Source organism: Hermetia illucens, chromosome 3 (genome assembly GCF_905115235.1).
Source record: "Hermetia illucens chromosome 3, iHerIll2.2.curated.20191125, whole genome shotgun sequence".
Lineage (NCBI taxonomy): Eukaryota > Metazoa > Arthropoda > Insecta > Diptera > Stratiomyidae > Hermetia > Hermetia illucens.
This window is the reverse complement of record NC_051851.1, coordinates 16,045,966-16,073,636: the sequence shown is the minus strand read 5'-3', so window position 1 is coordinate 16,073,636 and position 27,671 is coordinate 16,045,966. Positions and strand designations below refer to the sequence as shown.

Here is a 27,671-nt window from a genome sequence, read left to right as displayed (position 1 = left end):
TGATGCCTTTTGGGATTATTTTAGCAATTATCTTTGCAAAGGCAGGGAGCGCGCAGATACCTCTTCAATTGTAATTTTAAATATCAGCTCAATGCTCATTGATATTCTTAGGAGGGTTACTCAGAATATCTGTCATCCGATAGATAGCTTACCCACTGTCGAGTAACAGCTGGATCTGGAACAGCTGAACTTGGCGGTTCGCAACTTCCCAACCTTGCTAGAGGTCGTGGATGCAACACGCAAGCGAACGTAAGCGAACATCAGATGGTGACCCTTTCGAGGCCGATGTCGGCACCTTTCTTCTTACGCACAGACCACTCTTACATTGCGAATTGGTCGGTTGAAACCCAACTGATCTTATGGCAAGTTGGTGTTGTTATGGCAAGGCGGTGGAAATTGCAAAAATCCACGAACCTCCCACTATTATCATTACCATCGCCAAGATCGTATTTTCTAATCACGTGTCTGAGCAAGGTCATATCAAAGCCCACCTTTTCATTCAGATCACCCATCACAATCACAATTTCATCATTAGGAAGCCCTCCCAGACTTGCGTTTAATTGCCTGTGAAAGCATCCTTCTCCACTATATCGGAAGTCTCCGTTGGTGCGTAGCCCTGTATTGTGATGGTCCTTAACCTGGAACGGAATCTTGCAATCAGAAGTCTGTCAGAAATTGGATTGCAGGTCAAAGGGCATGCCTTGCAGTAGCTGTCAGAAACAACTCGACATCGGATTCGTGTCTGCTACCAGTTGGCTTTCTAGACTCCAACCGTCTTACTTCCATTAGGCCCAAAATCTCCAGCTTACATCGTTGGAATTCCCGCCCAAGTCGGAAAAGGCGAGCACTACCGTTGTCGAGGAGCGTGTGCATATTCCATAAACCAATCATAGCCTTGAGGTCCGTCCCTATCCGAGGCATTGTTGACGTTTCGGTAGCAATAAAGTTTCAAAAATTGCAGAATGCTAGGCCATACATTTTTATCCCTTTTAGTCGCCGATTATGACAAGTAGGGAAGATTTTGATGTATTTTTCTTCTTCTTCTCTTACTCAAGAAATTAATGAGGTTGATACGTTAGTTCGCGGAAATTCGGATGTCGCGGCGCTTGTTGCTGGATGCACTGTCAGATAAGCAGATGGATGATTGCTCATGGTTTCAAATATGAGCTTTTTTGAGCAAGCAGCAGCAGCACCGGACAAGGCTGAAGGTAGAGTTTTGGCATAAGTAGGCTAATGGTAAATATTAGGGGTTACACGTCAGCATGGTCAGACTGATTATTTCCTTACGCAGTTCGTAAGTGGGCATGAAAGTTTTCAGTCAAGATTGGAAAGGAACGATTTTTGGATTGTGTGTTTTGCAATCCAGTTGTGGACGATGTTCATTACACCTTTTTTTCTCATGAAAGGTGGGGTGGGATTCGTCAGCAGTTCTATTTAAACGCAGGGGATCTCTCTCCAGACATTGTCGAGGAGATGCTGAGTAGCGGTGACAGGTGCAACCGTGTTGCGTATTACGTTCGGGCTCTTCTTGATGCAGAGAAGATAGAGTTCCACCGGTGGAAGAGCCATATGGCAGGGGGTTCCTTGAACTGACAGTTCCCTTCCTCCTCTCTCCTCCTTGATTGAAGGCTCCGAAAGGCGGGAGAGTTCGGGGGCTAATCGAAGTAATGTGAAAAACGGTTCCAGGCTAGTTTTCTGATGCTGGGGAGGTGATTATTTGGTAGTTCACACTTCATTCAGTAAAACATCGACTAGTTTTTCAGGTGGTCTTTTATTTAACATTTTAGCTTCTCAAACTTAAAATTAACAACATTTTCACGCTTTATTATAATGTAATAATACTTAAAAGAATTTAGGATTTGACAGGTCTTTTTGGTTTGTGCAATTCAATGTAATACTTAAAACCAAAATCTTATTCTAAAAGGATAATAAAGCGATGGTAACCAAAATGAATGCGACATTGTATGACATGTTTGAAGCTGCTCCTTTTCCGTTGGGCGACTCTTCGCTAGGTTTCTCCATTGCAGGCTTCTGGGTAGTAGTTGTTGGAGTTTCTGGAAAGGAAAAAAGTAGTTCATATTATTGAAGGTTATAAATACTCCTGGTAACTCCTCAGTAAAGCAAGTGCAACTCACCTGTTGCTTCTACAGTAACAGGAGGTGACGTTGAGGTCTCTTCCTCAAGTAGGGGAGTTGAGGGTTTCACTTCAGTAGTAGTTGTGGTTACAGGAGCTTCTGTAGAAGCTGTTGTTACCTCACTCACTGCAATTGTAGTAGGATGAGTTACAATGGAGGTTTGAGTCGCCTCGCTTGTAGTACCTGTGGTACTTGTAATGAAAGGAGTCTCTGAAGGGGGTACTAGCGAAACTGTTGTGGTATGTGGAGCTATTGAAGAGGTGGTGACCTCAGTTGCTGCCGTAGTGACAGGAAGTATAGTAGAAGTTGTCGTATTTTCTGTTATCACTGGGATAACAGGAGTTGCAGTGGAGGTTATAAGTCCGTTAGTCAACTCAGTGGTCACTGAAGCTGTAGCCTCATTGTTTGTTGTGTTTGAGGAAGCAGGAGTCACTACATGAGGTGGTTCCAATGCAAACATATTTTACAAATGAATACAAAGTCTAATGATTGTGATACTTATCGAAGCCAATGGTAGCATAGTGGTTAATACTACTACTGATGTGTCTGAAGAAGTAGGGGTTAGAAGAATAGGGGTATAGACAGTGAACAGTGCTAGCAGGAGCTAGAGTAGATGCTCTCAACTCTCCTGTTGTGTGCATTAGAGCAGAAACTATGTGGATAGGGGGGATGATAACAACTCACCTGTTGTTGCTGGTGCTACTGTAGTAGGCGCCAGAGTAGTAGTTGTTGTAGTAGGTATTGTTGTAGGAGCTACTGTTGCCGGGTCAGTTACCGTAGCTGAAAATCGTAAAAAACTTATTTTAGTATTTGCCATTGTTTGATTGTTACCAGTCATCATCAAAATGACTTTATTTATTTATTTGTTTATTAATTTGGACAGACAGCAATCAGAGTAAACTCCCTTTATCCATATATAATATTATCCTCGAAAGGAGGAGAAAGCAAAGTCCTTAATCTATGTTTAAAATTGTTGTAAGAAGAAGAGCTTAAGGGACTAAGCTAGTGTGTTTTAACGTCAACATAGTCTTGGAATCGGGGAATGGAGAAGGTACATAGATTGAGATAGGTGGTTTCACGTTGTTGTAGGAAGGGGATTGCACAAGGCGAGAGGGTTAGTCCTCACGGGGAAGGTATCTTTTAAAGAACAGGGAATGGATGCATCTTTTCTAGGGAAAGACAATCACAGTTACAGGAGGGTGGCCAGAGCACAGAACAGTACTTGAGTATACTTCTAATGAGGAATTTGAAGATCGTTTAGAAGTCAAAATCAAAGGAGGAGCTCAAAAACAGCTTGCCTTGGTAACCGGCCGCGGGTGTCGAAGCGGAGGTTATTGTCGAAAGTGACTGCGAGGTCAAGATTTGAGTTCTGATATGATAAAGAATATCCGGTCAAAAGGGGAGGAAAAGGAAGTGCGCGCCAACCCATTGGCCGAGTATCAACGAACCGGAGTGTCTAGATTTGATTGTAGGGAGACACAGTCTATATGCGACGATATAGCGGGAAAAAATTTGAGGTCTTTGGTTTAGAGTAACCATAGACAAGCGAGGAGCAGGAAGGTTGTTGGCAAAGGATGAAAATAATAGAAGGTCCAGAGTAGGATTCTGGAGGACGCCATAGGAAGGGAAAGGAGTAGGATGCGCAGCCATCAAAAGGGAGGCAGTAGGATCGGATGGAAAGGTAATAGGTAAGCCAATGATTAACATGTAGTGTGGGCAAAACTACCTTGTGATTTTCGGTGTAGAATTTCTTAGAAAAATCATTGTAGATATTATGCATTTCTGGCGAAAATTTAGACATTTAGCCAGAAAATTTGAGCTCTCAAATTTATCAGAGGCCTGTTGCTCTTTCGCTAAGGGGGGCCAAAGTGGGCGGACAGCCAATTGCTGGTATACCTTCCCAAGATTTTGGAACAAGAGAAGAGGAGGGAAATAGGGCGGTAATTCTTAGCAAGAGTGCGATCGCTATTTTTGTGAATAGGTGACGGTCTCTTTTCACTAGTTAGGAAAACTGTGTTTTTCTAGGTTCTTGTCTAAAATTATGAAGAGGGCAAGGGAAGTGGACTGACCAGCTTTCACTGAAAAGACCGTCGTAATAAGCGCATCAAGGTTACCAACGAAGTACTTGACTACAAAGAGACAAGGAGGAGAATGGCAGGCGACATGAGGAAAGTATCCAGTCGCAGGAGAGACGAGGAGAAAGGAGAGGGAATATAAACTGAGGAACAGGTATTGGCAGAGTACGACACAAAATATTTGGGAGGAGTTAGCGGAGGGCCAACGATGATGCAAGGAAAGCCGGAGTTGCGAATCGGAGATTGAGATTTCCGCGCTCTAGTGAGGCTGCAACACTGGCCAGATATTTCTGATCGGACTTAATTATTAGAGATTTGACCGAGGAACGTGGAGTATTCAAAAAAAATAAGTCAGCGTATTTTCTGGGAAAGAGCACTTTTTTCCTAACATTAAGGTTTTGACTAAGTCTTTGTGGACATCAATGGTTAGTCAGACTGGGTAAGAGCAGGAAGGAGATCAGAGATGGTGAGTTCTGGCCTTCGAAATTCGCCTTACGAAAGTTAAAATTGGCCCAGAGTTTTCTGGGAGGCGAGGCTAGGCGAGGCGAGAAATCAAATTAGATTAATTACTCGATTCTAGGGAGTCCCCATAATTTTTACCCTCTGTTCCTCGTTTACGACCCTGGGCGCTATTCCAATCGGCCGAAGCCTTCTTACCGTTTTATCGTTTCTAAATATGGGCCAGAGTTTGTGAAGTGAACTTTTCGATAACTCTGGTGCAAGAATCAAAGGGGCTATGCGATTAGATGTCAGAATTCAAAATGGAGACTTACAGAACCTTAGTACCGTCGGCTTTTGGGGTGGGAAGTACGCTTCGATATCTACTGACTGCAGTCCCTTAGTGGTGTATACCAGGACCACAGTAGAATAGAATGCTATACGGAAAAAAGTACGAAATGCAGTTCGTCTTTTCTTAGAACAATGTTAATAAAAGCACAGAGGGATGTGTCAAGCTGGAGCGCTGAGCGATATACATTGGAGCGATAACAAACACATTAGAGCAAGAGCGATAGCAAAAATACTTCAGAGTTCGATATTTTTAGGGGAATCTCATTGATTTGAATATCTCGTATAGTGAGGAAGTAGGGAAGAGTTTTCTGGGCCATTCAGCTACAGAACAGTTAAAGACTAAAGTTTTGATCTGACGGAACCACTATTCCCTTAACTTAGAGCTAACATTTTTAAGTCTCTGAATTTATTAGAGGTAACCACAAGGTGTATTGTGCAACTAAGAACGTTGTAAGAGACGTCAAGGAGCTGTCCATGAGACGCAAGAGGAAAAGAAAAGATCCAAGGAAAGATCTAAAGCTGTTCCTTCAACAGTGGTGTAGTCAACACGGGTGGCCCACAGGCAAAACAAAAACATGTCCTGCATACTCTCAGAAAGAGGGTCAAAACCTCGGTGGGTGGAAGAGTGGATGGAGGAGGAGGATGCGCGGTTTTTTTTATCTTAGAGGGCACATAGGAACATTACCACTTTTTAATGGCCAAAAAGGGTACTAATCACAGGCGTTTGATACCTCTTATCACCACATTTTGTGAAAAACTGTGCTTCTCCTTTCCTTGGCGGGCGGTACTATAACTTAATATGAAAGCATGTCAATTACTGCATGCGTGGACATTCAAAGTTTCAACGTCCTTACTAAATCGCATGTGAATAGGTGGTTTCCGACAGTTATAGAACCGTATGGGGAAAATTTCGGACCGGTGGGGGGAAAATTTGGGTCCAACTGACAATTATACGAGTCTGTGGTGAAAATTCTATGGACCCCGCAATTATGTCTGTTTTAATTAAAAGTTATATTCCGGGCCACCGAGAAAATTCGAGGTCCGAGGGAAATCTTCATTCCCATCCCCTCTTGACAGGCCTGTGTGGTTGACAGATAAACGGCTAGACCTTAAAAATTTGAAAGCAGATCCGGTTTTTAAAAGTCTAGGTCGAAATAGAGGAACCAAAAAGGAGGATTTTATATTGGAGCTGAAAATGTCCACAGAGATCACGGTTGAAGGACTTTCTTCTTTCTATTCGTGCTGCCCGAAGTAGCTTCTTCCTGTCTATACTCTGCCTCTTAGTTTGCGTTGAAATTGATCGCATCCATATCCACGTGAGCTGGTATTTTCCAGACCATATTTTCCGGTCACTCTCTCTTTCGTCTATAAACATTGGATAGTGGAAGAACCCATTTTTTAGGTTCTCCGTGATTCCATTGCAGCTTGGATAATCAGCTGAAGTGTCCAGTTTAAATCAGAAAAAGTGTCTACGGTATCTTACATCATCATCGGGAAATTGGAAGAGATCCTTGTTGACAGGGATCTGTCTGTATGACAACGATCCTATTTTGAGCGTTTCTTAAGCTGCGGTTATTTACTTGTAGATCCTCGCCTGAGGTAAAAGAGAGATGGACTTTACGTAATATATGTTCGTCATCTCATCTATGAAGATGTCAACTGTCATCATCCCTGAGGTAACAAATGCTTCTTCATTCGAGATAGTCTGAAAAGCGCATTGCTTTTCTGTAGACCGCATTCAGTTTATGTGTTATCTAAGATGATATATCTGCCTTTCCCTAAACTGCTCACCTCCGTGGTAAGTGACGCGGAGTTTACAGGTATATCACGACCCGGTAACGTTCGACATTACCCTCGCTAGAGCTGCTTCAAGCATTGCTATACCGTAGGCGTATGTTAGTCCTTGGCCTTATTTGGAACTAAGGCAAAAATTTGCATGGCCTTAGTGGAGCAGTTTAAACCGCTGAAGTTACAAGAGGTGCCTATTGTGAATGTTGAAAGGCATATTCTCGTAATCCCATAGCAAATATGCACTTATTAGCACAGGTATGCTCCACATCCAAGAAAAGTAGAAAGCAGATCTTTTAGAATAGAGAACGAGCATCTTACTATTCTTCGGTAAAAAAAGAGGGGAAAGAGAGCCTATAGAGCAGGTATGCTGCTAAAAATGACTAGTGCTTCGAATTTAAAAAGTGTACTACTGTAGGAACCCATCAGGAGAGAAAGTTTGACAATAGTGTTTGGAAAACAGATTCGGCAGGTAGAAAGTCGTTTTGGGCGGGCAATCAAGCTATTTAGGCAACTCGCAACTGGGTGTGTGTGGGTGAGAATAGGCGGTATATGTATATATGTTTAAGGCTTTGGTACCACATTAATGGTGGACCCAAGTAGTATATTGTTTCAGTGGGTGTACAATGGGGTTTCGTCTGGGCCCAATATTGTGGACAACAGCGTGTGGAATATTATGCACAAAGCCTCTGATTGCTGGTGACGATAATGGGTTTCGCTGATGAGATAACAGTGATCATGTTTATAACACATGCTAAACAGTCAATCCAGGAGTGGCGCTCGTGAAGGTTATAACGAAGCGATGCCCATCACAAAATGCATGAAGAAGAAATCAAGGCACAGCAGGAAGGAATATTATCATTTCGAAATCAGCTGTCAAATAAGTTGACGGGATGGTGGACCCCAGGAAAAACTTCAAATAGCGCGTGCAACAAAGCGCTCCATGCGAGCATTACCTCAGCAAGGATGATGACAAATATCAACACATTTGCAGGTTGCTTGTACTCGAAGAGTAAGCTTTCTATTGGTCTACCCAGTTCCAGTTGGGAGGAGTACTGCATGCGATTCCCCTAAAAAATGCATAAGTAAAAAAGTACCGCCCTTAGAATCTCTTGTGCCTTAAATAAAGTGGCACATGATGCTTATTATCATTTCAATGGATGAGATGACGTATGTGACCTAAAACCTAGCTTCTCTGGTCGGCTGGTGAACAAATCCGAAAAAGAGGAATCGCTAAGCAAGTGATAGAAGTATTGGGAATGATTGCAGGAAGACTGCTAAGCCTACAGATTGATTCCAAACATTAAGGTTTAGACGTTGAAAATCTACACAGAGATTAATTATAATCTCACTCATTTTTCACGGGGTATGGAGGAACCCGTCGATATTTTTATAAATTTCAACTGAACAGATGGTCTATTTGGGCTGCAATGGTGTCCTAAAGTATCCGTAGGACGTTTTCTCTAGTTATCTCGGAATTATGGATGAAAGAAAGGGAGAATTTAGAGAGGCTTAAAAAACCTGAATGAAGCACAGATAGTAGATTTTAAGCAGAACATCGGTGATATAGACAGAGGAGTTTAACGCAGAAATGCTTTGACAATTTGTTCGTCAAGGATTGGTTAGGTTCCTTTCATTGACACTGATGACGATATGATCTCCAGGAATTATATAAAAAGAATATTTTGATTAATTTGGTAGAAAAACGGAAAGGCCAAACTGCAGTATTAATGTTGCTAGTGCTTCAAGTGGACTTATCTAAATGTCCCTGAGTCAGAAACCCAATAAGTCCACCTTCTTTTTCAGGGATGGAGAAAGGTGAGGAAAATAAGTTTTTATACTAAAGCTTGATTTAGGGTTTATGGTATAAATATAAATTTCTAATCTGTTCACAATAGCCAGGAATAATCTAAGAAGCCTTGGTCGCTTTCCTGCCTTAATGCAAATAAATTGGCTGGAAGTTAGCAGCTTTAAGTACAGGAGGATTTACCTTTCTCATTTTCATTGAATTGTCATTTAATTAATGTTCTTTGGAACATTCTATTCTTACATTTTTTGTCAAAAAAATTGTTTGTTTTGGTGTAACCTAATAATATGACGGTTTTCACTGAATTTTCTAATTTTAATATATTGGCTTCAACAACATGAAAAATTTGTGTTAATTTGCTCTCAATAAAGCTTCCTATCTGAGTTCGTTACGGGATTATACTAAGCTTTTAGTCGGATCCTACAATATTGAATTTTGTGTGTCTAAAAGTAGTTATCAGGGCCTTTTAGTTAATTCACAGGGTTATATTGAGGGAGAAAATATTTACATCTTCCTTTCACATGGACTTAAGTGGAGTTCCCTAAACGCAAAATAAAGTCTTTCAATACGTAAAAATCAATTTAATCTAATAAAGGCAATAACTCTACGCGTCAGTATAGGAGACAGATAAACAGATAACAGATAAATTGTTAGACAAACAGATAATGAATAAATTTAGATACCTAAAATCCTTAAAAATATATTATATCCTACCTGAAGTGGCATTTAGCTGTGGTGCTGTTTCGTTTGCACTTTGTACAGCAGTAGGGTTTTCCACGGGGTTAACTGGTGGATTAACAGCTGTGAAGTAATATTGGAATTTAAAAATTAACGACATGCTGGGCTATTGTTAGACTTGACAGTTTATATTAGTAACGTTTTGGTATTTTAGATATTTTGAAAATAGCTTGTGATTCACTCAGAAAAAAAAGATTAAATCATAGAAGTGACTAATTAGCGTCACTGATTATGCTTTCAAATATTAATTGACTAATATAATATATGAGTGGACATTTATTATTGTTGTAAACTTTTTTAAAGAATGTTCCATTGTTGCAACAAAATATTTTTAATTATTAAAATGACGAGTTACATTGTTGTGAATAATCTTTATGACTTGTAATGTTAATCGTATAACTTTAGTATAATTGAACTATCATAAATTATGAAAAGCGATAGTGGTATATCCATAACATTGAGGGAAGGAACAAAATGTTTCAGCTGGGTTTGGGAACAGAACTTTAATCTCATTAATTTGCGTTTTCTTTTTTTTTCTAGAGTAAGTAAGCTTGTTTTAGTAAACTAACCTAGCGGACTTTCAGGAGGATCTGTCGTTGTATTCGTTGCTCCACTACCTGAAAATATATTTTTACAAGGATTAGTAAAATTAGGAAGAGGGTTATTCGTGAAAAAGAAATATATGGTATATATCAGCTTAAGGGAGAAAAGGTGAACCTGACAAATGCTTCTATCTCTAGTTGAAACATTGCCGGGAAGACTGTTATGCCTGATACGATTACTACTGAGACAGTCTATTTTGGGCTAGGAAACAATACGCAGGCTATATAGGTAAAATGGTCAAAAGTAATGCGTCCTCGCTCTTCATTACCCTTTGACAGTTGAACTCTGGGAGCACTTTTCGTATTGACTTTATGTGGTTAAAGCACGGCTTCTTTCCGAATAGATGCATTAACATCACACAAGCAAAGATAAATGATCAACAAATGATGGTACCCACTATGTTCAGTTACGATGAGAGTGAGGCGTTGCATTAACTTGGCACCAACATGGTCACTAAGGCTGTCAACCAAACAAACTCCCCGAACATGGTTGCCAGTCGTGAATACCGGTTGCGCGAGATAATATGAGAAACCGGACGGCACGTGTTGGAGCTAACCCGAATGCTAGCAGTTCGGCGAGATGAGGGCCAAGTTTCTTGGTTCTCAAATACTACCTTCCTCTCAGGACCTAGAGATTTTATCACGTGCCTGGAGTCAACAGTCGACAAAAATTAAACCCACCCGGGGTAAGCTACTTTAACAGAGACGTGGAGCCTCGATCCGGACTAGTACCACCAGAAATTTAAATTCCAAAGGAGCTACACTGCCTAATGGCTTAATAAGAGAGGGGATGGACGAGGAAGGATTAGCTCTGAGTCGGCTCTGGCATCTACGCGACGAGTGGCCCTCATCTTCCTTTCCTCTTCATGGGGGTCTCATAGCATGGTGGTCCTCCGGCGGCCCACCCCAATCTAAACGTTTACCCTCAACTGCTTCAAAAATAATGGGGGCGGGGTACCGTAGATACTTGAAGGGACTGACGTCCTTCTAGGAAAGGTTAGAGCAAAAAAACAACTTATTTCAATTCATATAATAGTTATCGATTATATAATAATAGAACTACTGTAGCAATAACTGCTAACAAGAAGAGCCGCCAACTAAATATAATCTGTAACAATTCAATGTATGACGTATGATTGAATTATAAATGGCCTCTACCTCTGAAATTAACTGAACTCGTTGTTCATGTTTTGTTCTTGCTTACATGCGGAAACTTAAGTATTGTTCTCCTCGGACCTCACCATCTTAACAATTAAGTTCTCCAGTATCCCGCTCCTGGCCAACACTTGGTTTAGCCTTCTCCTCTCCATTGAAAATCTTGGGCAGTGAAACATTGCATGCTCTGGATCCTCCGGTATGCCTCCGCATTTAGGACAATTCGGTGAATCATCCAGCCCAAAGCGGTGCAGATACTGCCTGAAGCAACCACCGTGTCCTGTGAGGAACTGCGTAATGGTCTCCCTATGCTTCCGTTCAAGCCACACCCCAATGTTCGGAATGAGCCTGTGCGTTCACCGACCCTTCGTAGAGTCGTCTCATTAGCGTTGCCAGAAATCATGCGACTCTGACCTTGCCGTGTTTCTACATTCTGTGTGGCCCTCCAAATGTCTTGTATGGTACAGCGCAATCATTTCTTTCGCCAAAATGTCGACAGGGCTCATGTCTGCCACCACCAATATTGCCTCATCGAAGCTCTCAAAGCCATCAGCCGGTAAACCGAGTTTAACTGCTTCCGTATTAGAAAGTTTGCAAGCACCTCTGTCTACACAGGTGACGAGTAAAGCAGGATGGAATGCATCACTCCGGCTAGAAGCAACCTCCGACAGTTTCGGTCTACCAATATTCGCAACACTTTTGCAGGTGCATTGGCTGCCTTTTGGCATGCATATTCTAAAGCTCGATTGGGTGTCAATTATCACCCCCAGGTATTTGATACGACCGACTTCCACTTTCACATTGTCATTTTTCCTGGGGTTGATTATTAAGACCGCTTCCGTTTTCGCGTCCGCCAAGGTCAGTCGGATCTTTCTAGCCAGGACTTTACTGCTCTTACTGTTTCCGTCGGGTAGCCCTTGATATCTTCTGGTTTTTTTGCTGTAACAACCACAGCTAGGTCATCAGCAAAGTCGACAATCGCAGTCTCCTCTGGGACGGGAAGAGCAAGCACCCCATTATACCTGATATTCCAAAACAGGGAACCAAGTACTGATCACTGTGGCACCCCGGCTGTGACAATGTCCTCTCTAGCGTCCTCATCCATCCTGCACCAGAGAGTCCTCGCTGAGAGGTAGTTTTCCACCAAATTTGCTAAATACCCGGAGACACCTATGTCGTCAGCCAACGCCCCTTTAATTCTGTTCCAATTGGTCGAGTTGAATGCGTTGTTGACATCAAGCGCCAGAACAGCAGCCGCCAGAAATCAGTGCACCTTTTACCAGGTTTACCACAATGATTATTGCGTCCATCGTAGAGCAGGCATGTCAGAAACCGAACTGGCGTTTCGACAAACCAGATAGGACTCACCAGGTTTCGGAAGCAGCACCAACTTTTGCTTTTTTCACTGGACAGGGAATATTTCTTCTTTTATGCCTCGAATGAGCTGGCGAAGTCTTCACTGCCAGCTTCAAAGCTCGGTTGGGGGCCATCTAAACCTGGGGCCCTATTGTCACCGATCTAACCACATATTTCCACAGCTCTTCCACAGTTACTGGAGCCATTATGCTCTCATTTAGCTGGACAACCATTTGGCTTCCCCTATTTTTGTGGTGAGGGAACAGAGTGATAACAATCCGTTTCAGGAGGCGTGGACAGGTCACCTAGGGTTCGCCGCCTTTTCATTACCACCCTGTAGGGCTCGCACCAAGGGCTTATGCCGGCATGCCACACATCTGTTTGAAGCAGTTTTTTTTTTGCCCCTCCGAATCGCTCCGTCTCCTTCCCTGTTTGTGTGCTTCCTCTCGACCGTTGCTACCGGGCTTTCCTCTAAGCCTCTGACAAAGCCTCCTTGCCCGGAAACATGTGGCTTGCAAGCTCGCGATTTCGTAATTCCACCAGTAGTTGGGTTGTCTACTGGGAAGCAATCGCTTTCGTCACCCATCGGGTGATTTGGGTGTCTTTTTCTCTACCCGTACCATTCAGGGATATGTCGGGTTTGAGCGCCGCGGAAAACGTGTCCCCCTCAAAAGCTTTCGCCGTCCAGCCGAGCATACCACCAAGCATTCGGTGAGAACTCTTTTTCGAGCTCGATCCGTTCTTGATTGCTACGCAGATTGCCCGGTGGTTGCTGTAAGTACAGTTTTCACTGACATGCCAAGCGACTCTACTGGCTAAAGCGGCACTCATGTATGTCAGATCTACTATAGACTCCAAGCCCCTTCCCCGGAAACTGTACGAGGTCGCAACATTCGCCAGTACCACGTCTAGCTTCGCGAATGCTTCGAGAGGAACAACGTGCCCCCACATTAGTTGTCCGGGTGCCCCATTCAATAGCCTACGTACTAAAATCGTCTGCTATTATGGTTGGCCAACGTCTTCTTGCATTCAAAACCAGAGAGGCAAGCATTTGCTCATACTTGGTAACTGTAGCGCTGGGTGGCTGTACATGTGGACGCTTTCCACCTTCGCTCTGATGAAGTCTTCCTTCGAGTGCTCCATTATTCTCTCAAAGGCTTGTTCTCCACAAGCCCATAGGGCTGCTTGGCCCGTTTGGTCTTTGACCGAAACGCTGCCACCGTGGTTTCGATATGGCTCACTAATTATGGCTACATCGATGTTTTTCTTGCGGATGGTTTGCGAGAGTAGATCTTGCGTCGCTCGCAGCAGTTGAGGTTGATTTGTATCAGTATCATCTGCGATTTGTGTTAAGGGCTCTCCTGTATTCCGGGCACCTGTTGTTGTCTACAATGTACCGATGGTCCACCCCCTTCTTTCCTTTGTCAGTAGGCAATTTGGGTTAGCTCCGCAGTCTTTGCTGATACGGTGTTCCACGCTCTCTGCATCTCCTGCATTGCTTCGACCTGTTATTTGGACTAGTGCATGCCTTCGCAATGTGACCAAAGCCAAGACATCTAAAGCATCGCTTCAACGGCACTTGCTCCCTAAAACGACACATAACTCTCCTGCTGCTAACAGTTTGAGTGCTGTCGCTACTGGTAGACTGATGATGGCGGTTTGTGTTCCCCGTACGCTTTCCTCAGCGTTTTCACAGCTGACTCTTGTAGTCCGACAAGATGGAACTGCTTCTATACCGCTTTTCGAACAGGAAAGAGGAGCCTGGTGATTTCGTCTATATCTTTGCAGATTACAGCGATCTCCGGCCTGCTAGTCCTTATGTCGGCTTCGTGTCCTAAGGACTTTCCAATTTGGCTCAAGAATTTGTCCACAATTACGTCCTTAGATTCCCTGATCTCCAACATAAGATCTCTGGAGCTGGCGGGCGCCATTAGCAATAGCCTGACACAGGATCCGCGCTGCGACCACTCGGTTTTCTGGATGACAAAAGCACAATACGGAAAAAAGGAGAGAAGTGCTTTCCAGAGGCCTGGGCGGTTACTAATTGACGAGTTCCAGACGTGAGGTCTACCTTAACTAGTGTGGTTGACAAAAGTTAATTCGAGATGGTCTCTATTACAAGGTCTTACATGAAAATTGAACTATGTATTTCTCTTTACATATCGCCGCAATTAGGTTAAAAAATATCTAAAAGAGTAAAAAAATATTGTACGAGAATATGTCTTATTCTATCTTTATCTAGAGTTTTTCGTTAACGCATTGCGTATCAGGTTAAATACTTAAATTTTTTAGGACTTTACATTTCACAATTTGGCGTGCGTAGAACTGAAATAACTTTCTAAGCCTCAACCTCAATGTATACAACGGAACAAACACACGAAAATCAGGTTCTGATAAGATAAATGTAATATCTTAAGTGAATAAACTTTTTTGAATTTAGGTATCTTTTTCCAAAAATAAATTCGACCATGTTTTCTTTTAGTGGAGTCGATTATTTTGATAAAATTAATGCTTTAAATTAAATTATGAAAAAATAAAGAAGAATTCGTTGGTACCAAAGTTTTATTTATTAGGCATACTCGTATACAGTATTTCAGGAACTAACTATTCCCATCTCCTCGTGTGGAAGAAAATGCCTTGATGAAGGGAATAACTGGTTCCTGGAATATTGCCATCCATAATAAAACCCTAATTGTCTTCCAACCTGTTTGAATCAGATATCAGAAAACGTTTGTTTTCATGAGTCAGGTCCCGCTTTTTCAATGCGTCGATAAAACAAGAAAAAAACTAAAAATATAAAAAAAAAAACATGAAGATTCCTCGAAATGGTTCGCATTGGGTACGAGAAAGTTTTGAAAAAGCTCCAAAAATCAGCGCTACAAAGTGGTGGTACCCCTTAAATGTAATCAAAGCAATGCAATTGGCGAAAGGAAATGAAATGAAAAAAATTATCTGCAAATTGAAAATTTTTTATTCACAAAATCGCGGATATTACCAAGGTTAACATACAAACATGTGGCATTCCATTTTGCTATAATTAAAGAGTTTCAGTTGTGTCGACATTTTTTTTGTTGCTGAATGAGAATCGAAAAAAATCGTATGAAGTACATTCTACATCTACAAAAAGATGTCAAATCTTACAACGGTCGAATTCCTGGTATTTTGTAAAGAAGGACCCCTTACCATCCGGTCCTTTCGCCGGTCGAGTTCAATCTTCTTTGCATTAAGAAGAGCCCGCACATAATGCGCAACACGATTCCAGCTGCCAGCGCTCTTCAGCATCTCTCTGACAATGTTGTCTAGGGAGAGCTCCTCTGTGTCTGCATAAAGCTGTTGACGAAAGTCGTCCCATCTCTCGCAAGAGAAAAAGGTGTGCTCAGCGTCAGTCGCCACTTTATTGCAGAACACACAACCAGGAGATCGCCCCTTCCCAATCTTGTACAGGTAAGACTCACTCCCGCGATCACCATCACAGCTGCTCCTCATCTCTGCACATGAGCAAGGTGCTTACAATGCATCTCCTTGTCAAGGGCGTCAGCTCATACCTCCGTACCATAGAGCACAACCGACTGCGTTGCTCCCATAAGGAGACGTCTCCTAGTAGATAGAGGGACCCTTACATTTGCCATTAGCCAACCCAAGGACGCTATTCCAGCCTTGTCCGCTGCTGCTTTCATTTGCTCTTCTGGTCAAGATGACTACTTCGGTTTTTTCCAGCGCAAGGCTGAAATCGTGAGCAGTAATCCATCCGTTTACCCGTCCCATCAATATGCCAAGTTTGCTTTGCGCCTGTTCAACAGTGCGTCCGGCAACAAGTGACTCAATGTCGTCTGCATAGCCGATCAGGCACGACTCTTCGGGGATATCGAGTCTCAACAGGCTATCGTAGGAAACGCTGCAGAGGTCCGGCCCTAGGATGGATCCATGTGCTACTCCCGATGTGATTTCCATACTCATTTGGCCCTCTAGCGTTTCATAGAGCAGGGAGCGGTCTTTCAGATAATCCTCAAATATCCACAAGGGATAGCTTGGCACCTGGAATGAGTTTTCTAATGTGTCTAGCAAATCTGTTCATCTTGCGGAATTGAAGGCATTTCTGACAGCAAGCGTTATGAGATGCACTATCCGTCGCGATCGGCGGCTTTGTGCCTCGGTTCAATGAACCGCATCTACGAATCCATAATAGTATTAACTGTGGATCTCCCTGTTCTGAACCCGAACTGTTTTGGGAATAAGTTTCCGGCAGCGCAGATCGCTTCAACGAGTCTACTCCTGATGAGCTTCTCGAACACTTTCTCGGCCATGTCAAGCATAAACAGCGGTCGGTATGTAGACGGGTCTGCTTCACCCTTGCTGATCAGCGCGATTGGGGTCATTTTCCAGCGACAAGGAAAAATGCTGTCCTTTAACCAAGCGTTGAACGCTTTAAGCAGCAAGTTTGGCCGTTGCCGGAACGCCAGTTTGTAAATTTCCGCCGGGAAACCATCAGGACCTGGCGCCTTCTTGTTTTTCATGGTGAGAACCGCATCTTCGAACTCTCTCATTTTGAAAAGACGGCAATCTTCGAGGTTTTCCGCGCTATTGATATCAACCCGTACAGGATATGTGGTGAACAATGCGGTCCATTTAATTGGTACTTAGTATGTAGGGCCTTCGCAGAGCCCCGATTTCCCGGGTGACAAGCTTATAGCCAAGTCCCTATGGGTCCTCATTCTCCTCGTTGACAAGGTTCTGCCAGCCGCGAGCTTTGCTTTTATTTATAGCGCTGCGGAGTCTCCTTTTTGCTAATCTATACTCTGCTTTTATGGCGCATGCCTTCTCGTTGGCGTGCAAATGTTCCGCCAAACGGCGGAGCTTATGACACTCCCTCCGTAGGTCGGATTTTCTGTCGTCCACTAGTGCATAAAAGGCTTATCGCGGCTAGGGTCCCTCCGGGGCATGAAAGAATCACCTGCCTTCGTTATCAGGTTGATCACTGAATTTACGACGGTATCAGCTGCGACGCTATCACCCTCCGGAGCGTCCTCCAGCGGAGCTCTGCATGCTCGAAGAGCTTCGGCGAACTTTCCGATGTTCACCATCGCGACATTCCACAGGCAGGGAGAGCATCGCGTTGGTGCTCACCGGCAAATAGCGTCAACCACTTCGAACGCGATGTAATGGTGGTCACTTGCCGAGAAGTTTTTCAGGACTCACCACCCGTTCACCAATGATGCCGGAGATTCCCACACAAAAGTGATGTCAGGAATGGTTCTGTCACAGACTGGGCGCCGAAATGTTGGCGTGGATCCGGTGTTTAGAACTACGAGCCCGGTTCTTGCCGCCATTTCCAAAATTCGTTTCCCTCCAGAGCCCGGCTGAAGCATGCCCCATTCAAATCACCGTCTATCAAGATTCAGGCTCTCCGTGCTAGAAACAGTGTCCTCCAGAGCATCACCCGCCGTCGAAAGTCTGGCATCGTTTCATTTGGGATCAGGTAAATGCTAAAAACGTTATCCCTAAACACCCAGATAACGCCGGTGCTCGATAAGTCGAGATGCCATGAAGCCGGGTCCCTATTTCGATATTGCTCACTAATTAGCACTAGATCACCATTTACCTCAGCAGCGAACTTGGCTAGCAACTGGTGAGCGGTTACACTTCGTTGCATGTTAATTTTTAATGCACCCTAGCCCTTTCTAGTTCCGCCCTAAAGGTTGGACACTGTCCACTGGGTGCAACGCTCGCACCAGACGCGCCACGATCCCTGGAGAGAACGTAACTTTCGCTTTCATTGCAGGTGTTCGCTTGATGACCTACTTGGTCGCATCTCCGGCATGCTGTCCTTCTGTCCGGTCCCTTCTTGCTGACCTGTGTCAAGACACCTGTAACACTTGGTGGGGACTATTCGCATTCGAACACTGCATACCACCCATCCAATTTTGATTCACCCGCTGCTGAGGAGTTTCCTTGCATATTGCTCGGGGACTTCCACCATGGCGAGTTTTTGACCTCGAGCATTTACAGAGTTGATACCTATCCGGGCGTTGGTTACCTTTGGACATTCACGCTTTATCGCCTCCTCCACTTCGATCTTTTCTGTGAGCCAGTCAAGATCCTGAATTTCAGGAGAGCACATGGGCTCTAGGTTAAAAACAAGAGCCTTCCCCCAATAACCTCTTAACCCCTTTTCAGAAGGTACTCTTGCTAGTCGTCTTCGGACCCAGTTCGACGAGTACTCCGCGACTCCTCGTTTTCCGTATGGAAGACACCTCTGCTCTATTGTTTTCTGGTTTCATCCTGTAGCGGATTTCACTAAGGACTTCTGCAAATGTCTTGCCTTCCGTCGGCTTAATAAGCAGAGTCGACGGTCTAGTCCTTTTTCGTTTCTTCATCTTTTCTGCTCCTGGTTTTTGGTTTGCATCACCCTTGTTTTTGGACAGACGTGTCTCTGGCGGCGTAGTCAGTTGTTTCCTTTTTTCCTTCTTCTCATTCTTTTTTTGGGCCTTGGAAACTACTTTGGTAAAGTCTCCTTCTGGCACGTCGTCCTCTTTCCGCTCTTTTCCCAGTTCGCTTTGCAGTGGCGCAAGCAGCATTCTCAGCGGAGAGTGCGGTTGTTTCTGCTCTCCAATCACCTTCCGCTGCCCTCCACATTCGCCTATAGAAGGAGATGAGGTCTAATAGTTCCGCCAGTTCCATCAGCCCGTTTTTGACGCCTTGCTGACGTTCCTTTGGAGGAACATTGCTGACCGTATACGCTTCACTACTGCTGCGAATTTTCTGATGAGCCCTTCTTCTTCGGCTCTAGCTAGGACGGTTGACTGCACTTCCACTCGGTTTGTGTCCGAATCCATCTACTCAGTACTAGCGATTTTCGGAACAGGGGCACTACAGTGTATTGAAGTTGCCATCCCTTCACGTCAGTCGCGCTATTAGATAAGGCTTTCTCTTTATTTGAGAGTCCCGGTGTTATATCGGATATGTCAGCCCTCGCTGCCTCTTTCGCTGATCGCTGCGGGGAACGACGGATTTTTGTGCTGCGCCCAAACGTACTCAGCTCGTTCTTCTTCCCTGTTATTTCGTCGATTTTTTTGTTGGTTTATGTGTATTCTCCATGGAAAATTCACCAAAGCATTGTTTTCAAGGGAGCGGGAACGGGTGTACCGTCGGTGAGACAGCCCCTACCCCAGTTACCTGAGGCCAGACCTACGCTTAGCTGATCTCGGAATTTAAGGACGAATCATCGCTCGCTCAGAGCAACGCGGCCTACTAGCACCGGTTCAATGCACACTACCCGACCAAGGTCTCGAAGGAACTAGTACCACCTCGGCACATCACCCCATCGACGTCGACAGACGGTGAAGACTTCGACTTCGAAAAGCTGATCGAGGCCGCCAGTTCAATACACTCCCAAATTTGCCGCTATGCAGAAAACCATAGTGGTGAAATTAGGACGAATTGTTTCAGACCGTATTGCTTTGACAATTGGTAAAACTGTTGAACTGAATGGTTTTCCAGATTCAAATCGAGAGACGAGAACTGGAGGCGGGTTGGTGGGAGTTTCGCGCTCATTCCAAAGGTGAACTCAATGTAACTATTGCCCCCAATTTCTTTGGATTTCCAGATTTTGGACAAAGTTTATCGCCGCCACTTGCCTACTGAAGTTCTGGAGCGGCTTTGGTCATTTCATTAGGTTCTGCCCTTAAGCAAACTAACTCCAATGGGTTTTATCTCGACAAATTTCAGCAAGGGTCACTGTGCCTTATTGGATGCATACAATTTTTAACAGAATCAAGTTTTCCAAGACCTTATTCAGAGCAGAATGCTAGTACAAAGCAGAGAAGGCAAGGTATCTCGCCAGTTACACCAATTCGCTTCTGTAGGTCAGTTTGTTACTAAGTGTCGTCCGCCCTGTCGCCCTCTATGGTTCTCGGTGTTAGTCCCCTTGCGGTAATGGAGAAGAAGATTTTTCGTTGATACGGAGGAGGGTGATTTGAAAGCCACTGCATCCAGATCAGGCATTTCACAAGATAAAATGGCACAACCGGTCAAGACCGCGCTTCTGAACGAGACAAAAGCTGAAGAAGGGGAAGAAGAAGATGAGGAGGTCAGCTCAAGAGTAATGGTACAGTGGGAGCTTTTTTATGCATCATCAACATACCTGTCTTCCTAGCATTCCAATGAAGGAATCGGTTCTATCCAGCTAGGATACTAGGACCTAGGTACAAGTGGTCTTAGACTACAACTATAAAAGTTTCGTTTAGATAGTGGTGTCTGTGTCTTCCGATCCAAGGACCGAAGAAATTTGACCATCCCGGTGAATCCAACAAAACTCATCTACAATATGGTCCACGGCCTTTAGCATCCAAATGCCAGTTCAACGAAGAAATCTTAGTGATGTTATCGCTCCAGGGTCCTGCACAAGCCATACCAAGAATCCGAATTGGATTAGCTTCCATCCAACTGCATCTGGGTCTCTTTTAGGCATTCAAAGGGTATCTTAGCATCTGTGGACATCAGCTGCAGATTAGGTCTAGGGATTCCGTTCCGGATATTTTTTCATCTCCGAAGATGCATATGTTATCTTAATAACGCTATCTGAAACCTTTTCGAGATTGGATCATGGTTCCGCCTTAGATTTTAACGATTTGGCGTTTATTACGTGAGGTTGAGCGACTGCAGCCAGCATTTTTCCAACCATCTCACTCAAGAACGAATTCTATCGGGGATGAATTCCACTTTGGGTACAATGTTTCTCAAGGAACTTACGGGAATACCTCTTTTCGCGGGAAATTTAATATATACTCTCAAGATCCATGTAAGTCTACATAGTGTTCCCGTGGTCCTTCTAAAAGGATTCCTCGCGAAGATTAGCTCGTTCTTTGACGATGGATGAAAGAGGCTCAAGAATTTCATTAATATGATATCTTTGCGTTGGCAGGAAGCACGCAATATCCTTGCGGTTTTCCCAATTTTATTTATAGAACAATGAGATTGTGATCTAGCCTCACATTACCGGACTCAATACTGCGCAAATGATCGTCTACAGAGGCTGCCGCTCAACTAGCTTAGCCGTCCCTTTAGGTAGCATGCTTAAGACAGTGGTTCTTCTTTAGGACATTGGGTAATCATTCCCTCTTTCTACTTTTAGGAAAAATTCTGTTTCCATAAAATAGGAAGAAATAAGAAGGCGGAATGGTGCTGTACTGTAAACTGCAGGGGCTGCAAGGAACAGTTTTGCGGGGAGACGGTTGAGTCTGGAAACTTCACTCCGCTTGAGAGGACTGATGGCTAATATTACTTCGCGACTTTATTAGCCAGTGTGCAAATGTCATTCTTCTCCGTGTTTCTGCGCTTAGCCATATTCTACGACTGCTGAAAGGAATATTTTGAATTCTAACTTACCTGGTGCACTGTCAGGCGTGATAGGTAGCTCAGGGACTGTCGCATCTGAAAAAGGAAATAATGTCGCATCCATGTTATTGTGTCTAATTTGTATTAAAATGATATAAAGATGATATTAAAGATAAATAAATAAATAATAATATATAAATATGTAGCCATGCAGAAGTACACCAGTTTGCAAACTTCCTCGATATTACGGAGAATTCTCAACGGATTCTCCCTACCACCAAAGCCTGTATATATATTTTAAAATAGGTAGGATCATTCGAGTCTAACTATCCGAGGTAGGGCAACATAGATACCTTCAGCCTGAATGGCTATAGACCTCGCAGGGTCTGAAGGGATAGGTGAGGAAAAGGCAAGAACTTTGCAATCTTGCAGATTATTCACTGTGGTAGCTATGATAAACGACCACCAAAAAATAGGGGGAAGGAAAAATGTAAAGTCCGATACGAATAACTGGCAGAAGGCGTCTGACCTGGTAGTTTAGTCTGGCTCCAGTAATGGACAGCGGGCAAAGAAAAAGTTAATTGTGAAGCGATCGGAGATCTAGGCACCACGATGTTCAGGAGCATGGCTCCTCCTGCTGTAGCTGTTTCGGCTCAATCTGTGGCTACCACTTTAATAGGTTTGCGTAGGCAGCGGACGAAGTGCACTGAGAAAACGAACCTCTTTATCATCCGCTCCGGGGTGGTAAATTTTACCGCCCCTTGTTGCACTAGAGATTCATTTAGCTTTTTTCGCAAGAAGCATACGTGACTCTGCAGCGGTCGGCGTCAGAGAGTCGATGAGATAGTGGTGGAGTTAACAACACCCTGTCTTCCTGGCGCCTACGCTTCAGTACTCAGCTAAACATTCTTCTTCACCATGAGGTTGAGGTGTTTGCTGAGGTTCGGGACAAATTTGAGAGAGCGAGGGAATTTTTAGAAATGCCCACTTCCTAGGGTCTATGCACCTCAGGAAACCTGGAGACTCCAACAGACGGGTGAAGAATAGAGTGCAACTATGGCGTACCTGTAGTTCAAATTCTGGTCAGTTGCAGTGGTATGGCAAAATCACTCTAGACGTGTTTAGAATGTCGGAACTGTCGGCGCTTTTCAGATTACTCAACAAATCCTAACAGAGCCTCCAGACAGTACAGTTTTAGGTGCCGAAATCAGCAGAACATTGAGGTGGACTTCGACAGTATGTTGAGTTGATTGTCGCCATTATACCGGGCATGAATTCAACGATAGTGCCGAAGAGGACGAGCCATAAACAGCTCGAAGAAGTGGAAGGACCCTGGTATGGATCGGGTACAGAATTTGTGGTACACAAAGTTCATCAGTATGCACCGTGGTTTGGCATATAGCCGGAAGGATTCTACTCTTCTTTAATGCCGGGATTACTTGCTTTATCTATAAAAATGCTTTTAACACCGTCCCACACAACGTCGATCTGCATTTTTCGAATAGATGGAAGAGAACTCTTTGTTGAGGCAAAGGAGTTTATATGTGCTTATAAAAACCTGATAATGAAGGAAGGTTGGATGTTAGATTGTCTCATTTATGGCTGTGTTGTGACGGCTACTATCGGTACAAACTGCAGACAGTACTTGACGGTTCAACTTACGTCGTGTATTGCGACCGATAACTCTGATGACTCCGCGTATCCTCATAATAGCAACATGGAGCGCAAATACGTGGTGGAGACGGTAAGCTATGAGCCACTGATTCGAGAGAGCAGAGAAATTTGGAGGCAAGAGAGGGTGGTTGAAGTTTCCATTATATTGTCGGTTACAGGTGATGTATTTAAATCCACTGGAATTTCCCTAGAGTCCTGGGACTCTTATGCAATCTGTTTTAAACCGTGTAGAGATGCACTATTCTGTACACGTGCTCGATGTTGTACACCAAAACCCCTCTATTTAAGTAGCTAGGATCGTCCAAGCCCAATCTTGTGGCATTTAGTGTTAGTATTTCGTAAGATCCGGCATCTACCAAGTTTACAATAACTCAGATATATCAAACAATGAAGGACGTGATCTTTCCTAATGTGTTACTTATTTAGCAAATAGATATCTCGGGAACTAGTTGTTCTTCCCCTGATGACGTCCATCGAGAGACGATTGTTGGAAGCTGAAGATCCTTGCATATAGATTTTGTAAATAATAACAGATAACTGTTTCACTGAAGTCTATGGCAAGTTGGTCGATTCTCCATAGCTAATAAGTGGAGTAGATTTGGTTTGACACTTTCTGAAGCCATAATACAAATAAAAGGCATTTCTTTTTTGGTTAAACGTTTTTTGTTTTTGTAACCAACGTGTTTCGTGAATTAGTGCGAGATTATAGACCTTATTTGTGAAGCTACAAAAATTGTAGCCAAATGGGTAGATCCATTTATTACTTGCAAATGCAGTGTTCTATGATATCACTGTTTATGCAGAATTCTTGTCCTTCGGTCTACCCTTTTGCCACCAGAAAGTACGTCTAATTGTCCTCATTTTCCGTTTTTACTAAGCGTAGATTTCTTCCGATCCCTCAATTTCCCAGTTCCCCTATTTTTCATCCGAAGTCACATCCAGTAAATCACATTCATTTTAAAAATGTTCTTAGTTTGATGCCTTCCTAAGTCCATCAATCTTTTGTTTTCTTTTAGAATTATTTACATGCTATGCTATGCCTTGCTGGCACTTTGGACAACTGAATGCACGGTGGGTAAATTCAGTCGATAGTAGTGGTCCAGTGAATCAGCTTTGCGGCATTGCGATGGCCTCAAAGACCTATTTATGTGGGAAAAAATGGATCCTTGGGGAACAACAGCTGAGCGGGCAGTTTTATATCTGGCGAAATAAAGATAGTTACCATGCGTGGTCGGTATATATGTAAATGCGATTAGAGGAGAATTGATTTGATGACAGATTCGGATGATGACATCTAAATTAAGATATATCAGGAGATTCCAAGGTAAGTTATGTTAAGCTCGAAGGTGATATGTATGAGGGTGCAATCAGTTTTGGATTTTATTTTTCTCGATCGCCGCATCCGGGTTAGATCCACGGGTGCGTAAAGCCGTGTGTTTGATAATAAAATAAGGTCAATAAGGACTTGGTTCAGCTACTCAAACTAGTTAGCAAAGAGGCGCTGCTTCAATGGAACTGCACATAGGTGTTAACGGACTTTAATGGTAATAATTTGCGATTCGTCATAGATTGGTTGATAGCTTTGCTTCCGTGATTGATATTAGTCATCTCGGACTTTTATTTCCGGCATTCTTCATTTACGTAGTTATGGCAAGCTTATTTTATGATTTTTGGATATATTTTATCGAATCATCTTGCGATTTGTAACGCTAGGTACCTTGGAATAACTATGGTTAATCCGGAATCGATAGCAGGGATAATAGTTAGGACCCAGGACTCAATTTGGAGACAGCAACATATTTAGATTAGGCACCATTCATGATCATTACAAAAGTTTCTCTCCGGTAGTCATTCATAGTTAAGTTGACTAATCTCTCTGGCATCCAGCCATCGATAACTCAAATCCTTAAAAACAGATACTTGAAAATGGGGACGGCAGGCAGTCATAAAAGGTTTTAACAGCATCTCAAAATATTAAAAACTAGTTAAGGTGGCATACATTCCATTCATGCAAATGGAATAACACAACGGAAGGCCCAGGATTGAATCGTTTTTAATGCCGATGGTTTGTAACCCCCCTTAACATTCATTTTATTGAACAATGTTAAATGTACTCATTCGAGGAAGCATCAGCAGCAATTAATGTTGCACTTTTAGAACGCTTCATTTGCTATACTCGTATCAGTCGTGTTAACATTTGTATCTGTTATCTGATGCCCATTAAGTTGGATTTCCGATAAAATTCGTAAAAAGGTGAAATTAGATATTGGAATGATAGTGCGACTATTAATAAAACGATAATTAAAGTGTATTTTCATATTTATGTTTCTAGTGTAATCTAATTATTGGCTGATAAAAAGTGGTTAGAACCATTGGTTTGGTCTAATATTTGGCGAATTTCTTGGTTGAGGTAAAAGCTCACATTAATTCTACTAGTTTTATTCGTTTCAATAATCCAAATCAATAATGGTCTTGATTCGATTATTATCGACTTTATCTGGATAGACCGAATCTGCATTTTCAATTTGAGACGCTTTTGGGCGGATTAGTTGTCAGTTTAACTCCATAGAAAATTTGATGGATGATCCCCGCGTAATCAAATCCAGATCTTACAGGTCATTATCAGGAAGGATAGCATACGGCATTGCTAAGACACTTATTAGATACCGGACAAAAGATATCTTCTAGAAGAGTATGCAGTCTTTGTATCTTAAAGTGAAATTGGCATATTATTGTTGTGTGGACCGACAGTACGAATATAAGATCTACTGTCTTCCAAATTTTAAATTTATTCCCTAAATATTTGAGGAGTCCTTCAAAACCTTTTCGGATCTTACCTTAAGCGAACGCATACGGTATCTAACGTAATCAGGATTCTTACGAAACGTTACAGTTGGTCGGTAGATTGTCGAAAAATTGGGGACGTGATGGACTTAGGCTGGATTGAAGGTTAACAAAAACGTAAAAGATAACGTGTGAACGTGAACGTGTACTGCGAACCATTGGGGCTGGTAGTAAAATGTACAAAGGGTGGTGTTCCAAAGGATCTATCATGCGGCACTATTTAATTCAATCACTTCAAGACTTCATACACTTGTGGGTGATAAAAAGATAGAAAACGAGGGACAAATCAAGCTTAAAATGAAGACATATCGGTTGTAAAATGTAAAGGTATGGGTTCGAAAGACACCATCATGAATAAACCCGGAAGTCAGAAACCAGTAAAGAAACTTGAAATAAAATGCCACCAAGTGGTACCCCATCTAAGTGCCAACCAATATCGGCAACGCTTAACTTTGTTTATCGGCCGAGGACCAACTTTTTATTTCAGCCATCCAAATAATTTTCGATAATAGGAAATGGAATCTATTCTTCAGTAACTTCGTGAATTATTGTAGTAATTTTCAGTTATAAGAAGTGGAATTGGTTTTCAGTAATTCGATCATATTACTTACAGAATATGCTACTTCGAGCCCAGGGAAATAAAGTAATAAGATTGGGTAACTCGAATAGTTGAAATGCCACCTGATCCTTTTACGACCTGCTGACCGGAAAAATGTATTGAATATTGATGACCAAGCGATCACCCCATTCAATGATATCCTTCGGACTAATCCTAGGACATTCACATGAGCCTACGTAGGGGAGACGGCCGAGAAATAAGCCAGCCTTTTGACGTAACGGCAACAACAAGACGTAGGTAATCTAGTCCAAACAATAATAGCCATAGTCTATAGTGGTTACAGCAAGAAGTAGGTCGACTATATTTTCATAAGCTATTGTCAGATTGGTATCAACTTGTGAAAAGCCGGCACCTAAGCACCCAGGATATCTAATACTTCCACTTTTAGGATATCTAAAACTTTTACTATGTTACTGATAAGGATTGTACTTGGCTTACCAACTCCCGAACAGCGACAGAGAGATAGCAGCAATACGAGTACATTTAGCAGATATCAAAAATAGAATTCATTTATTCACCGTTTTCATGAAAATTGCCTACATCAGTAGCGATCCCACTTATCAGGTCAGGCGGGCTTCAAGTCTGGTACTCTTATCTGAGATTTTGTCGGTATGGAGAATATTTCAAACCCTGGACATCACGTGATTTATTTTTTCAATTTTTTTCGATGAGTAGTTTCTGAAAATGGGCTGGTGAAATAAATGATCACTTTCGACTCCTCGGACTTACCCTCTTCACAACTAAAGTCAAGATCAA

General features: G+C 42.9%; 1 protein-coding gene across 3 annotated transcripts in view; it reads right to left on the bottom strand.

The window, feature by feature from the left end:
• Positions 1 to 1,752: 1,752 nt before the first annotated feature.
• Positions 1,753 to 27,671, bottom strand: part of LOC119651595 (integumentary mucin C.1-like) — a 58,918-nt gene continuing 32,999 nt past the window's right edge. Inside the window, exons 4-9 of one of the 3 annotated variants that reach the window (XM_038055241.1) lie at positions 21,830 to 21,874; positions 9,902 to 9,949; positions 9,309 to 9,395; positions 2,820 to 2,915; positions 2,136 to 2,261; positions 1,753 to 2,054 (exon numbers count right to left, since the gene is read on the bottom strand). In XM_038055241.1, the coding sequence (XP_037911169.1) occupies positions 1,918 to 2,054; positions 2,136 to 2,261; positions 2,820 to 2,915; positions 9,309 to 9,395; positions 9,902 to 9,949; positions 21,830 to 21,874 (539 nt within the window). In that variant the 3' untranslated portion in view covers positions 1,753 to 1,917. The remainder of the gene's footprint in view (positions 2,055 to 2,135; positions 2,262 to 2,819; positions 2,916 to 9,308; positions 9,396 to 9,901; positions 9,950 to 21,829; positions 21,875 to 27,671) is intronic. The other 2 variants (XM_038055242.1, XM_038055243.1) reach the window with 2 other exon arrangements.